Source organism: Palaemon carinicauda, chromosome 1, assembly GCF_036898095.1.
Source record: "Palaemon carinicauda isolate YSFRI2023 chromosome 1, ASM3689809v2, whole genome shotgun sequence".
Taxonomy (NCBI): domain Eukaryota; kingdom Metazoa; phylum Arthropoda; class Malacostraca; order Decapoda; family Palaemonidae; genus Palaemon; species Palaemon carinicauda.
The window spans coordinates 156,390,978-156,406,864 of record NC_090725.1 but is presented as its reverse complement, the minus strand read 5'-3'; the positions used below and the strand labels follow the sequence as shown (position 1 = coordinate 156,406,864).

Here is a 15,887-nt window from a genome sequence, read left to right as displayed (position 1 = left end):
CCTACATGGCCGAGGACTATGAAGTGCGAAGTAGATAAGGAATGGAGAAGTACTGAATTAAAAGCACAAGATAGAAATGGCTTGGGAAATCTGACCTAGGCCCTTCATGTCAATGGGCGTAGGAGGAGACGATGATGATGATGAAATCCTATATGCACAGCATAATATATGGTACCCTATTCTCCATGGTATCCTATGAGAGTATAAAACACTTTCATCTGGCAAAGAACCCTAGAAAAATGATTAATAGGGATCATTGTGCAAATATTTGGCTAGATTGTACCAAGGTCATTACTTCAATATCTTTTATTAGACGAACAATTTTCTCCAAAGGAACAACCCTATGGAGGATACTGAATACAGTTTATATTACAGAACACCCAAAACAGTAATAAAAGTGGTTTAGTTTCAGTAATGTCATCTATATCATTTATGGAGAAGTAAAATTGTGTGTCATCCGCAAATAGTTTGAACTTCATGCCATGCCTTTGTAGCATTTTCGATAGAACCCTAGACCAATAATATAGATGCAGAATAAGATTGGGCCAAGTACACTCCCCTAAGGTACCCATCTGTTTAAAGGTTCATATAGTGAATAAGAGTATAGTTTTCTGTAAGCAGATTGGTTGTGTGGCAAAAGCTTCTAATACTTTTAAGTGACTGACTAGTTCAACAATTGCGCATTCTAGCACCTTTGAAACAAAGTATGGATTCGAAATAGGTCTATATGAGCTTAATTCCTGGTAATCCAGAGCACTTTTCAGAACTGGTGTGACTATAGCCATTTTCTCAGATTTGGGAAACTTCATTCTTCAATGCTTGCATTTGCTATTCTCATAATTATTTCGGTTAGAGTACAAAAGTTTCTCTCTCCAATTACTTCAGATATTGGTACAGGATTGATCGCGCAGTTTGTTTTATTTGCTCTCATGATAATCCTGGTGAAGTCGTCATTAATTTTATCTGTGTATCTGGTGTATCATTAATCTAATGTTGAATATTTACAAATGACCTGGTTATATATTCAATTTTGTTTTTAAAGAATACTAGAAAATTATTTGCTAGTTCCTGGTCATTATATCCATCAGGTAGCTTCTTTTCGTTTACATTTCCCATAATACCAATTAGGAGACGGTATAACTTATTTATGTCTGTTGCTGCTTCGCGGATCTTTCTCTTGTAGTATTCACTTTTTCCTTCTTAGTAGGTAGTCTTATTGACATATAGCAGTTCTGTATTCTACCCATGTACTTTCAGTTGTTAACCAATTCCACTTTCTTTGCTCTTTTTCACTAAAGTCTCTCCGTCAAACCATGGAGATTGGTCTTTATCAGTGCTAGTCTTTTCCATCAGTGGGCACATGCTATCATATTCACTTTTACTCACTCTATTACAAGTGGTCGTAAGGCAGTTAACACACAGGTCCCAACACACGTTGGTTATCGTGATCACAGGGAATGCTGATAGCATCGTTTATTTTCTTTGTAACTTCTTCAATAAATACGGTAGGAGAAAAAAATTATTTATGGCTAAAGTTTATTTTCTTTACTACTGCATTTTTCTGTATAGGTAGACTAGTTTGTGCACTGAGGAGATAGTACATTTCTCTTCAACATTTATATCAGATGCAATGTTATTCATTCCATCACTCAAAACTAGGTCCTACGTATGCCCAGTTAAAGTAATTGTACAGTCGACATTATTCACTATACTCAATTTTTTTTTTAATCAGTGGCCTTTGCACCGACTCACGGAGGTGCTCTTTTAGCTCGGAAAAAGGTTCCTGCTACCTGATTGGTTAGAATTATCTTGTCAAACAAATCAGCGAGCAGGAAACGTTTCCGAGCTAAAAGGGAAACCCCCTGCGAGTCGGTGCAAATCTGCCTCGCTAAAAAGAATTCACTTAAGTTGATATGATTCTAATAACTCACTGTCAAAGCGCTAAGATTTGATGCATCATCCATCCAAAAATTAAAGTCTCCACAAATAACTAATTTAATTTTCTCCATGATAATCATCTCAATGAATGCACTGAATTCTTTAAAGAAGATAATAGTATTTGTTCTCGGAGGTTTGTAGACTTTTACAAAGGATATTTTTCTGTTTTTATTTGTAAAGTTTATTTCTATATATATATATATATTTATATATATATATATATATATATATATATATATATATATATATATATATATATATATATATATATATATATATATATATATATATATATATATAGGCCTATATACAAGCTTGCCGACCAGGGTTCGATTCCCGGCCGGAGCCAAGCTCTTGTCTTTGTGTGATTTCGCTTGGGGCTCTGATCCCGAGGTCGTTAAGAGAATCCAGACATTAATGTATCAAAAATATATATGGCTTATTTGAATATGAAAAACACGTAAAAATGTGCAAAATTTATCATATATATATATATATATATATATATATATATATATATATATATATATATATATATATATATATATATATATATATTCAAAACTGGTTCCACTAGTTCTTTTTAACATTTTGAGATTTGAGTAAACTTTATGAATAAGGAGTCCGACACCACCACCAGGCCTACCCTCTCTCGGAATGTGAAAGAAGGCGTGTGTGTGTGTGTGGGGGGGGGGGGGGGGTCATTTCAGTGATCTTAGCTTTGTCAAAGTTATTTAACCAAGTTTCAGGTAATGCTAGTGTGTGCAAGTATTTCTTGTTTATCACCAACAGATTGTATATTTATGTAGCCACAGTTTATAACATCCCTAGTATCCATGATCAGTATTTTTTGCTAGTCTTTTTAATTCCAAGTCAAACGTTTTGCAATTTCTTGAATTTTCTATATGGTCATTTGGTTTGTTTAACTTTGTGCAGTTAATACACTTTGGTATTTGCGAGACACATTCCTTGGTGGAATGTTTTTCTGAACATTTCCCGCAGTCTTTTTCATCAGTTTTAAACTTGCAATCTTTTTCAAGATGTCCATACCTCTGACAGTGGTGGCAGGTGATCACGTGGTATCTATCACGTATGTCATAAGTACCTCATCGCAACATAACTTTGTCACCATTATCATGAATAGCCTTTCGGACTTCGGGATCATATTTCAGCACATAGTGGGTAGTCCCACCGGCAGCATTTTTCTTCAGTACCACACTTATCTTCCCTTCTATGTTTTGGATTTGGTCTAGGTAATAATTTCTTTGAATAAAGGCATTTAGTACTTCATCTTCATCATTGTACACATTGCATATCATTACTTTTGGTTTTAATTTTCCGATTTTTCTTGTTTCAGTGTCGGCAACCAATGTCTGAATTTTGTTTGAAGCCTTTTCTCTGATCATTTGGTTAGCAAAGTTTTCAATGGTTATCATGGTTCTCGACAATTTTATTTTCTCCTCTAAGGTAATTATTTACTTTTTTCTTTCTTGATAATCTTTGGGGGCCATTGTCTAGACACTGTACTTAATGGTAACTCGACACTGAACAATATCAATCACAATTCTATAACAGAACATGTAGTCACAAGTTAATAAAAGAACACAGCTAAAGATATAAGGTGATACTGGCACGACTTACTGCAGAGTGAGTGTGAGAGTTAAGGACTGAGCAGGAGGATACCATGAGACTAAAGGTGAAACAAAATGGCATAAAAATCATGTGAAAACTGTGTGAATTGCGTATTGGTGTTGCACATTTGTTTTCTGTGCAATGCATGCTCACTGACTAATACAATGGATGCATACCAAAATGAAATTTCATAGTCGTATACCTACACGAACATATTCAGAATTACTCGTAAACCAAGGTATAACTGTATTCTGAGAAATAACTAAAGTTGCAGCAATCTATCCTAGGTATTGATCTGGTTAACACGATGAATTCTGTTCAGAAACCGAATAGCAAAGAACACTGGATGCACCATGAAAATAAGGAAAACAGGAAAATTGAGAGTAGCCGTTAACAAACCTGGCCATATAAAAAGTTTCATTATCAAAAATTTCCTTTTTGTTTTCAAGAGATAGATTTCCTGGATAGCCTAGAAAAATAACCCTAAAAGGCAGATGATTGCTTTATCGAACATGCTGTACAACATTAATGTATAGATGTAATGAAAACTCAAATAACAATACTTTAATAGTTTATATAACAATGACTAAGTTAACCACAAGCTAAAGGGACTGACTCTGTTCATGCTGTTCAGCTTAAGAGCCATTAACCCTCGATGTAGCCATATTTGGAACTAGAAGTTCTGAATTCAAATTTTACTGATGACAGCACACATTATTTTGAATTTGTTTAATTGAAACTCGCTTAAATCAAGAAGTGTGTAATTTTTTCTTTACATAATAGCCTACATACATTTGAATGATCTATACATCTAAAAGATTCCTTCATAGAATTTTGCCCGCATAAGTCTTCCGTTTAATCCAAGTCATTTTACATGGAACATGATCATGCTGGTTAATCTTTTCCAATCCAGAAACATAAGGTTGTAGAGCAGGAGGGATGGTAATTGTCCCATCTTCTGACTGAAATGTTTCACACAAAGCTATCAGCATACGAGGAATGGCACATGCTGTTCCATTCACCGTGTGAACAAACCTGGAAATATAGAATGCAATAAATATATACAGCAATCACTATATGTATATGACGAGAATCTTACGAAAAAAACAAAATTCTGGTAAAAAAAATATTCGTTTACATCAATCTACTGAAATTCCTTCATCATATAAAATAACTGAAACTAAAACGGTGATGGTGAGACAACCAAATAGGCTGAAAACAAATAGTAGTATCTAAAGATAGTTAAATGAATAATTTCTTTCGCACAGTATAGTAAAGTGGAAGCACATTTCAATATACAGTACATGTAAAGGTATAAATGATGCATCACATCCCCGCCTTTTCTGCCAATAAAATGAACATAATAAATACACTGGCCTAGTTAAGTAAAATCAGTAGTATGGGTGAGTTTACTCTTAAACTGTGGAACCTTCAACCACGGATTCAACTATATAGGGTTTGCCAATTGAAATCACAATGAAAAATTACATGTAGTAATAAAACAGGAAGACAAGGGAAAATTTCAAAGCATTGAGCTATCACAAACACCAGCTGATCTGTTCAACATTCCCTTGATTAGGCAATTGTAACTAATGCTCTTAATTATATTTTTTTAATTGTTTTGGTATATGTTGTATTAAAAGATGTACAGTATATGGTGAGTTTGAAAACGTTAATTTAAAACAATAGTTAATCTATTTCTCGGTTACTTTAAAGTGCCAGTTACCTAAATGAGGTTAGATCCAGATAATTAGTTTTAGATATTTAACATCCACTGGTAATAGAAAGTAAGACCACAACATATGGTGGTAGGACGGACACTAACTGTAACTTTAAACATATGTCATCACTAGCCTCTATCCGACACCAAAGGAGTACAAAGCATCCCCCTTCTTCCAGATAGGGGAGGTGCTGTTAATTTAGGCTAGATATATCAACTTATGTGGGTTTTGTGAGAAAGGTAGAGAACAGGTATTTCACCCAATGGTGGGACATGATCTGAGGTGCAATTATTCCTCTAATTCAATCAAGGTTTATGTAAAGAAGTAGCCTGCTTGATAAAGTAGTGGGTCAGTGGTTTACTGAAACTCAAGCCAGTCTGCTGCTCCGGCTTTCTTACCATAAGAAGTGTTTTTGTAAGATTTTGTTCCATGTTGTCTCCATGTCTCATGTGGGGTGACAAATTTTCTTTTTTATCTTGTGAGGAGTATGGAATCCACAAGGTACCTCTTGGGAGATGTGTTACAAGATAAACTTGAGATTAAAAGTTCACCTAAAACGAAAGTTTAGAGCTTCCAAATGGATGATATCTACTTCGTCAGTTTGTCAATAAATATGGAACATATGTATTCATATTTGCAACCTTACCACGTTGAAAACACCGTTTCACGTCCAATCAGCAAAGTTAAACAATTTTGGGTCTGGTTACCACTCCGATGGATGACCGCCTGGGAACACTATTCTCTAGGAAACTTACTAATATTCCTGTGGTGTGGTCGGTACAGATAACATACGTTGCCAATTTTATATTATGGTAATCATATCAGTATCAGGAGGTCTACTGAAATACGTAGGTTTCATAACTAAAAAATGTAGATGTGGCATATTTTTGCCCAGCACTGCCAGATCTGAATGTGAGACTTCTATGGTTAGTACTTGGATTTGAAAGATCACAGTCAATGTCCTGCAAACGCTTTCACCTACCACCAAGGCCAAGGGAATTGCTTATAATGTTCTGAAATATTTCACTTTAGAAATAACAATAAGGAGGTCCTGTAACTGATGTTTTGAAGGCTATCAAAAGAGCATCTGAAGCAGCAAAAGTATCAGGAAAGACTATTTGCAGACTAAACAAGGAAGCAGAAGAGACGGAAAATCTATTGGAATCTAAAGTGTTATATAAAAAAAGAAGACAGAACTGGCCTGACTTTGATGATTTTTATTAAAATGTTCTGCAAAGAACAATTCTTGGTTTCTACGATTGGAAGGAAATTCCTACTCTTGGTAAAGTGCTGGTAGTAATGAAAGAAAATGTTGGTTTTAGTGAAAATAGAGAATCTCTTCGAAAGGTGATAACAAAAAATAAGTTTTCGCTATACAAAAGTAAAAGGTCAACAGTTCTTAATGGAGAAAGATGATGTTCTGTCTTTGCGGACAACTTTTTTTTACAAAAATTAAGAGATGCACAAAATAAAGATTGCCCAATTATATACTTAGACGAAACCTGAGTAAACCAAAACTAGTGTTGGTAAATACTAGACAGATAGAAGCTTGTTAAGGCAACAGGTTTTAAACAAGCAACAGGGAAAGGGGGCCACTTTATATTTCGCGTGCAGGCTTGAAACACGATTTTCCTTTGGGCGCACAATTAATAGCACTTGCTAAAAACGATGGAGATGATCATCACATGAACAGCAGTATTTGAAAAGTGCTTCGGTGCCCAACTCATTCCTAAGGGTACCCTGACACTTGCACGAATTTCTGGCACGCAAAATGCGTGCCAGTGCGTGCCACTTTTGTGGCGCGCACTGGGAGGTTCCCGCACTGTTCACGACAAGTTCACGACACGTTCACGCATAGTTCCCGACAAGTTCACGACAAGTTCACGACACGTTCACGACATGGCACGAATTGGCACGACTAGTTCACAACAAGTTCACGACACGTTCACGCATCTTTCCGCATTGGCACGCATCGTTCACGCCAGTTCACGACTTGGCCACGCCATATAAAGACGGGGCTTCTCCAACCCGAGGACATTCTTGGATTGGCTTCGGAAGAGGTAACAATGCTTACTGTCAGAGACACCATTGCAAAGAGGAGAAGAATCCTATACCTGGCAGCTGCTGTAGCCTTTGTTGGAGAGCAGCAGAAAAGGCTGGCAGAGGAAAAAGAGAAACAAAATGCAGCCCCACCTCGAAGAAAGATACAAAGGAAAGTGTGGGTCAGGGAATGGTTAACCAGAAGGCCCGAGTTTGGACAGTATGACAGTCTATTGACTGAACTCCAAAAGGAAGATCCAAGGGGTTACAAAAATTACCTCAGAATCACACCTGACCTGTTTCAAGATATGGTTGAGAAGTTAACCCCGCACCTCCTGAAGCAGTCCACCTTCATGAGGGAACCGCTTCAAGTTGGACTCAAGATTGCTGTCACCCTCCGCTTTTTAGCCACTGGAAATTCGTATCAAAGTCTGCAGTACAGCTTCAGGGTTGATGCAAGTACCATCTGCAAGTTCATACCCGAGGTGTGTAAAGCCATCATCGCGGCCTACAAGGACGAAGTGCTGCGCTGCCCCAAAACTGAAGAGTCCTGGAAGGAAGTTGCTGCCAGATTCAGCTCCAGATGGAATTACCACAACTGTCTGGGGGCTGTGGACGGAAAGCACATCGCCATAAAGAAGCCACGCAATGCTGGCTCTTACAACTACAATTCCAAGGGCTTCCACAGCATTGTACTGATGGCAGTGGCAGATGCTTCCTACAAGTTCCAAGTTCCTCTATGTGGATGTTGGGGCAGAGGGTGGTGTGTCGGATGGAGGAACATGGAGCAACTGTTCTCTGCATGATGCTGTAGAAGACAACAGAGCTGGAGTGCCTCAACCAGAACCACTCCCTAATGATGACCACCCAGTGCCCTATCACTTCGTAGGGGATGACGCCTTTGCTCTCCGAACCTGGATGATGAAACCATTCTCCCATCGGTCACAAGTCCTACGAGAACGCATATATAGCTACAGGTTGTCTCGTGCCCGACGTGTCGTTGAGAATGCTTTGGAATTTTAAGTCAAAGGTTCCGTTGCTTCTTGACGATGATGCAGCAGAACCCCGACACCATCAACCTGATCACCATGTGTGCCTGTGTCCTGCACAACCTCGTCCTCATCAAATACCCAGGTGCTTTGTCAGAAGTGGACTTCGAAGATCCGGACACACATGCTCTGATCCCTGGTGGATGGAGGAATGAGCAACACCTACAGGGGCTGATGCCTCTAACCAGCCATCATACCCAGAAGGATGCAAAGGATCAGCGAGACTACCTTTCACATTACTACATGTCCCCTGCTGGTGCTGTCCCTTGGCAAGAAAAAATTGTAGTACCTCCATGAGCTGCATAGTTGTTCCATTTTGTTAATAAAAGAAACGTATCTTTTTCGTTTGTATTTTTTGTTGCCCTTTATTTTTTTTCCAATATGAAAGCATTTGATTTACATATAAACAGCAGACATAAAATATGTACAAGTATTACATTCCAATTATTTACAAGTGTCTCATCTCCTCTCAGTCAGTGTCCTTGGTGGTATTTTTTTTGTCCCTTTATTTTTTGGTTTATTTTTCTTTCCTGTTTATTTAGTTTTTTTTTATTTTACTTGCTTTGAAATAAGAAAGCATTTTTATTTACATTAAAAGCAGCAAACATGAAAAGTTTTCAGGCTCTTGATTTTAAGGTAATAGAGAAAACTAAGTGTGTTGATGAAATAAGACATCATTTTATATATTTACATTAAAACAGCAAACATAAAATTTCTTGGGTTTATTTTTCTTTCTTTTTTATTTACAAAAAGAAATTTGGCTCTTGATTGGTAATAGAGAAAAATAAGTGTGTGGATGAAATAAGACATCATTTTATTTTTACATTAAAACAGCAAACATAAAAATTTCTTGGTTTATTTTTCATTCCTTTTCATTCATTATTTTTTCCATTTTTTTCACTTCATTTTAAAGTTATAGAAATATTTTGAAATAAGAAATCATTTTATTTTCACATCAAAACATCAAACATAAAAATTTATTAGGTTTATTTTTTCATTTTTATTTTTAAAAAAATTTTGGCTCTTGATTGGTAATAGAGAAAAAGATGAAATAAGACATCATTTTATTTTTACATTAAAACATCAAACATAAAAATTTATTAGGTTTATTTATCTTTCATTTTTATTTTTAAAAAATTTTGGCTCTTGACTGGTAATAGAGAAAAACATGAAATAAGACATCATTTTATTTTTACATTAAAACAGCAAACATAGAAATTTCTTGGTTTATTTTTCTTTCCTTTTCATTTATTTTTTTTCTCTTCATTTTAAAGTTATAGAAATAGTTTGAAATAAGAATTCCTTTTATTTACATTAAAACAGCTAGCATCAAAAAGTTTTGGGTTTATTTTTCTTTCCTTTTATTAATTTTTAGTTTCCTGTTTCTTTCTTTGTATTTTAAGGTAATAGACAAAAAAAAAGTGTTGTGAAATAAAGAAATATTTTATTTACATTAAAACAACATATATGTACATTTATTTACAATTATTTACAAGTGTGTCTCATGGAGTGTCCTTGTCCTTGACTGGTGGGGTGTTAAGTTCCTTGGACGAGTAGAGGGGTGAGGGTGTCAAGGCCTCATCTAGGTTGCTGTCGAGGGTCCCCGGGATCAGGACAGAGAAGCTGAGTGGTGTCAAAGGTGTCTTGAATGACGATGACAGTGACGACAATGAAGGTGTTGGTGAAGGATCCTGGACAAGGGTGGGTGACGACAATGACGTTGATGCTGAAGTCACCTGGACAGGGGTGGCTGACGGTGGAGTTGGCATCCCTGGTTGCCACTCCGTGGTATGGGGCCAGGAAGAATGGCCTGAATACTGCGGTGACTGGGGCGGCATCCAGTTATGACTGGCTGGACGATGCTGCTGCTGTTGCTCTGGCTGTGCCTGCGAGGGTGCTGGTTGAGGTGGATGGCAGAGTTGCTGCTGCTGAGGGGGCTGCCAAGGTTGCTGCTGCTGTGGGGGCTGCCAAGGTTGCTGCTGCTGTGGGGGCAGCCAAGGTTGCTGCTGCTGTGGGCCTGCCCAGGTCACGACTGGTTGTTGCTGTGCCTGCTGGAAGACCTGACGTTGCTCCCTGTAGCGGTGTGCAAGGTTGAGGCACTCAATCTGGAATTCGTGCCATCGGTCTTCTGGGATGTCACGCATGTAGCCTTCCAGCAGGCACGCAAAATCGTGCACAATCTTGTGCTGGCCGCTGAACGAGGGGGTCGCTATTGAATCTGCTTTCGACATAAGCTGAAACATATATATATATATATATATATATATATATATATATATATATATATATATATATATATATATATATATATATATATATATATATTATACAAACATTTTAACAATTTAGTACAGCATTTTAATGCAACAGATTGCACATTCTATGTCAAAAACAATGGATTCTCACATTCTTCAATATATTACTGAAGTCCTTCTCGGACACACAGGTGTCGCTGTGTGTGGTGTCGTGTTGTTGGGGTGGACTGCTTCCCTTTGCCCTTGTCCTTCCAGGTGCTGGTAGATGCTTGGCTGTGGGAACCTGTGGACCTCACATCATCATCGTCTACGTCGCTGACCGTCACTGCTTCGGAGCCACGAAACTGCTCACTGGAGAGTCTCTCCCCGGACGATGTGCTGTATGAGGTAGGCCCAAGTTTCCATGATGAAGTCCTCACGGCCACTCCTTTGGGCCTGGCCAGCTCCACTCTTCTTCTCCTTCATCATGATCTTCCCCACCCTGGTCCTCAAGTTCTCGTAACGCTTTTTGCATTGGGCACCAGTGGCATAAGGATCCAGCTGCTTTCCTATATCTTCCCACAGGCTGTTCTTCAAAACCGTGTTAATCCACTCCTTGTGTTTCTTGTCAAACAACATAGGGTTCTCCTTGACAAGGTCGGCCAACACAGTCTCCATCTCTTCTTTCCACCGGTAGTCAGGGATTTCCTTCTTTGACACCTGAACCCGCTTCTTCTGTTTGATTTCCTCATCACTGGATACCTGACTCTGGCTTGTATCCTGCTGTGTCTCCGGGATGACGAAATCGAGACGTGATAATGAGGAGTGAGGAGAATCTCGATCAGCGGTCTCCTCTGTCATGTTTACTCCGATTCTTCTCCCCCTTCCCTTTGTCAGTCTGCTTCGGGGCATGTTGTCTCTTCGCTGGCGAGCTTTGGAATGGCGAGGAGCGTCCTTGGAGCTCTATTTATATACCCCCAAATCCCACGAGAGCGCCACTGGCGGAGTAGGCGTGCACTAGCATGAACGATGCGGGACCTGGCGTGAACCGGCGGGAACTGGCGTGAACTGGAGTGAACGATGCGGGAACTGGCGTGAACTTGTCGTGAACAGTGCGGGACGATGCGGGAGGATGGGTGCCACTGCGTAAACTGGTCGTGCAATCAATGCGTGACCATGTCAGTGGGAAGGCTGCGACGCGCTTATATTCATGAACATGTCGTGAACTGGCGTGAACGATGCGCGAACTGGCGTGAACTTGTCGTGAACAGTGCGTGGCAGTCGTGGCATGGCACGCATCCTCCTGCATTGTCCCGCACTGTTCACGACACGTTCACTCCAATTCGCGCATTGTTCACGACTAGTTCATGCCAATTTTGTCGTGACAATGCGTGCCACAAATTTTGAACATTTCAAAATTCTCGTCACGCATGGCACGCATGCCACGCACCGTTCACGACATGTTCACGCCAGTTCCCGCATCATTCACTCCAGTTCACGACAAAAGGCGTGCCAATGCGTGCCACAAATTCGTGCAAGTGTCAGGCTGGCTTAACATTCCCACACCGTCTGTTATAGTTAGTGATAACCCCCGCCCCCTCACTCTGTAAAATAGACAATCCACCGACGTCATCTAAACAGAATGGGTCATCAGAAATGGGGAGAATCCGAAATAACATCTGCTAAAGAGTGAAATGCTAAAAATGGTGAAAAGGCAAAATGGATCGTGGAAAATAAGTACTGTATGTGATTGATAAGACTGCAGTAGAGTATGGTCATCAGGTGATTCGTCTTCCACCCTATAACTGTCAGTACTACCCAACTGACCTTAAATGGGGCCAAGTGAAGAGCTACATTGCGAGAAGAAATAATTTCACAATAAGAGACTTGAAGGGACTACTGCACGAATCACTGGATACAGTAACAGAAGAAAATTGGAATAAAGCTATTAAACATGCTGAGGCTTTGCAACATGAAAGATGCAAAGGAGGGTATTGCCAGGGGTAAATTTCCAGACTTACTTATCATTGATTTCGACTCCTCTGACAACGACGACAATGAATCTTATTAAAACTAATGCTTTTTGTCCAAGAAATGTGTGTTTGTGTGTGTTATTATATGCATGGTTTATTAACAAATAGTCTCGATACTTTATGAAATAAACGATATATTAAAGTTGTGTGTGTGTGTGTGTGTGCACATAGGCTTTAAAAGTTAATAATTATTGTATTGATAGAAAACAAATAAATAAACACTTATTTATGTTTTCCTTCAATAGATAAGAAGTGCATCTCAGCATATATAGGGCATATATCAATGCTTAATTTGGTATGCAAGCATATAATATTAGACCTCTCCTTTTCAAGAATTAAAATGGATATTTTTAAGCCTGTCAGTATTATAATGCTTTCAGCAATCAGGCCTATTATTTCTAAGAACTTTCCCTATAATTCATTTAGCTTCTACTCCAGAAGATCATTTTAATCGACATTTACCTATAAAAATGTTTAAAATAATAAAATTTTCGCATTTTCCTTCCCATCAGCTAACATATGCCCCTTAAAGAGGAAAAGGGGTAAGGGGTAAGAAGCCGCTAACTGATGTATCAGTCTCTCTTTGTCCTTTCACTTTGTTTCAGACGTTCTCCAGATTATTTACCTATTACTGTGTATAAAGATGTCTTCCCCTGAATTTGTTAGCAATTGTTTGTCAGCTCAGAACAGAGGTCTCTTTGTGTCAAGGGTAACGCTGTGATATACATAACCAATGTGAAGAGTGTGATTGTCTCATGGTCCTTCTCACAGAAAATTATGTTAATAATTAGGCCTATTTTTTTCAGAATCTGGATGGGGTTTAACATATTTAGAAGGCCTAATTTTCAAATGTTTAAAAAACTTTTCGCTTTTATATTCAAAAACTAAACCCAATAAACTCCAAGCACTTTTCAATGACGAGTTTATGAGCATAAGATGTATTTTGTCTATTTTTCCCTCATACAGATCTATATTATCTTAAGACTAACTGTTGGTGCAATTTTTCACTTATCATTAGAAATGGTTGTAAGCATTTTATCTGAAAATAGTTCTTTGTGTAATGAGACGATAAACATATTTTGAATAAACTATGGACATTAAAGGTAGTGTTCCAACTTTTTATGTGGGATCAGAATTTCAATTCAACCCCTGTCTAAAAATGCAATTTTATTTCTAGTTGAAGGTTTGGTCACAAAAACTCACTAAGAATTAGATCCAAATCTTATAAAAACCTTGAAGGTTAAGTTTACAAATATAAGTGGTAAACCTATATCTGTTTGATTTTGCTGAAATTTTTTTTTTTTTTTTTTGGAAATAATTTTAGGCAGTCCAATAACGTACCCGTTTGGTGTTTGATGGACATTATTTTGAAGAATCCTGCATTTCTTATCCAAGATTATTGGACTCTAGGTTCTTTAGTGGCTGCTGTTACTTTGGTGTTTTAATTTTTTTTTAGATCAATTTAGTTATAGTTTTTTTTTTTACAATATTTCAAATATCATTAGAAAAACCGCTTGGATTTCCACATTTCAAATTGTATTTTGGAATGGCTTCCTTTAAATCTAGACCAATTGAATCTAGAATTTTAACAAACTTATAAATTCAAATTTTCTTGTTGACCTATCCCTTTCCTTAAATGGTGTTCCACCTCCATTATAGTTTGGGAGTTAGCAATATGAACATACGGGAAGGTTCAGGGAAATGAACAGAATTCTAATATTGTCCCGACGCAAGATACAAACCTTCCGCTCTTTAACATAGCATTGTCATTTCGGTGGAGCTGAAAACTAGTCGAAAATGAGGTTATCCAGGGTTTAACTACCCACCGCTAGTTAGCGGGAGTCGCGGGGGTGTGTTTACTCACCACTCCCATCAGCATTGGTGACTTACCATCACTTTTTATTTCGGCTCGGTAGAGTGTAGACGTGCCTCACTCTCCCGTTAACCTAAACTGGCTGGAACTAATTTCTTTTCTCTTTTTTTGTTTCAGGTGTGCTTGCCCATGAGGTCCAACCATGTGAGTTTGTCCAGGCCATGAAGGGTGCCATTGCAGCATCTTCATGTCCTCGGAAGAGACGGATCCTCACGGTCTCTGCATTCCGTGCTGAGGTCACTCATGTTTAAAGGAACCTGCTTGTAGTGTGTGTGGGGAGTGGTCGCCCTCCCAGTGGGTAAGGTTTGGTAGGCGGAAGAAGAAGAAGAAGTCTAAAAGGGAGTCTTTTGGGTCAGCCTTGAAGAGGAAGAAGACCTGACTTCTTTCTCATCCAACTTGATCTTCTCATCCTAACTTTACCCGACCAGCTTTCTCTGGGGAACGGTCGAGTACGAGTGACACCCTGGTAATGCTGGGACAGCTTTGTTCGGGGTCTCCTCCCATTGTCTCCCCTAAAGATGCAGTGAGGGAGCCCTCTGCAGGGGAGTCCCTCTCAGACGACGCAATTCGTCTACTGTAGCCTTCCTTGGGGTTAACGAGTTCCCCGTCAAAGGAGAAGCTAAAGGAAGTCCTGCATTTGGGTGTGCTCTCCCCGACGTTCCACCTGCTTCAGCGGGAGGACTAGAGCAGTTGAGGACCAGCACTCCTCGGAGTGATTTGGCCAGAGACGGTCAGGTCTCAGGATCAAGCTTCGGGTTTGTTCCAGAGGTTGTTCAGGGAGTTAATCATCTTTCCAGGCTTGCCCAGTGGGAGGAGAAACGACTTGGACAACCGGAAGGTTCGCCTTCCAGTGTTGCGCTGTCTGACCATCTGAGGAAAGACAAAGCGACACAACCTTCTGAGTGGTAGCTCCCTCGTTCGCGAGGTTATGCGTATTCAGAAGGAGGAGTCGATCAATCTTCTCGTATGTGAGAGGCGAGATCATCTCCGACCCTCTCCTCTGAGCGGCAGCTCCCTCGTCCGCGAGGTAATGCACCATCAGGAGAGAGAGGTGAGGATCGTTCTTTATGCTTGCAAGAGGAAAGATCTTTTCCTGAGTGGTATCCTCCACGAGGATACCACCGAAAGGTATTGAATTCGTCCATACCACGCTCCGGTCCATCAGAGCACAGCTTTTCGGAGCTGGACGACGAAGGAAGAAAGAGGTTTCCATCTGCTCCCACACCTCGTCATCATGCCCATGGGGCAAATCGCGAGACCATCCTCTTACGCGAAAGGGTAGACTTTGCCATAGCTTCAAGGCTTCTCGGGGGGGGGGGGGGGGGGGGGTTTGAAAAATCTAAGAGGTAATCTGGCGTTTATTTGGT

The 15,887-nt window shown here is 39.3% G+C and overlaps 1 protein-coding gene across 2 annotated transcripts in view; it reads right to left on the bottom strand.

Moving 5' to 3' along the window:
- Positions 1-4,126: 4,126 nt before the first annotated feature.
- Positions 4,127-15,887, bottom strand: part of SerRS-m (Seryl-tRNA synthetase, mitochondrial) — a 227,140-nt gene continuing 215,379 nt past the window's right edge. For both annotated transcript variants that reach the window (XM_068386022.1, XM_068386026.1), the window contains exon 7: positions 4,127-4,605. In XM_068386022.1, the coding sequence (XP_068242123.1) occupies positions 4,395-4,605 (211 nt within the window). In that variant the 3' untranslated portion in view covers positions 4,127-4,394. The remainder of the gene's footprint in view (positions 4,606-15,887) is intronic.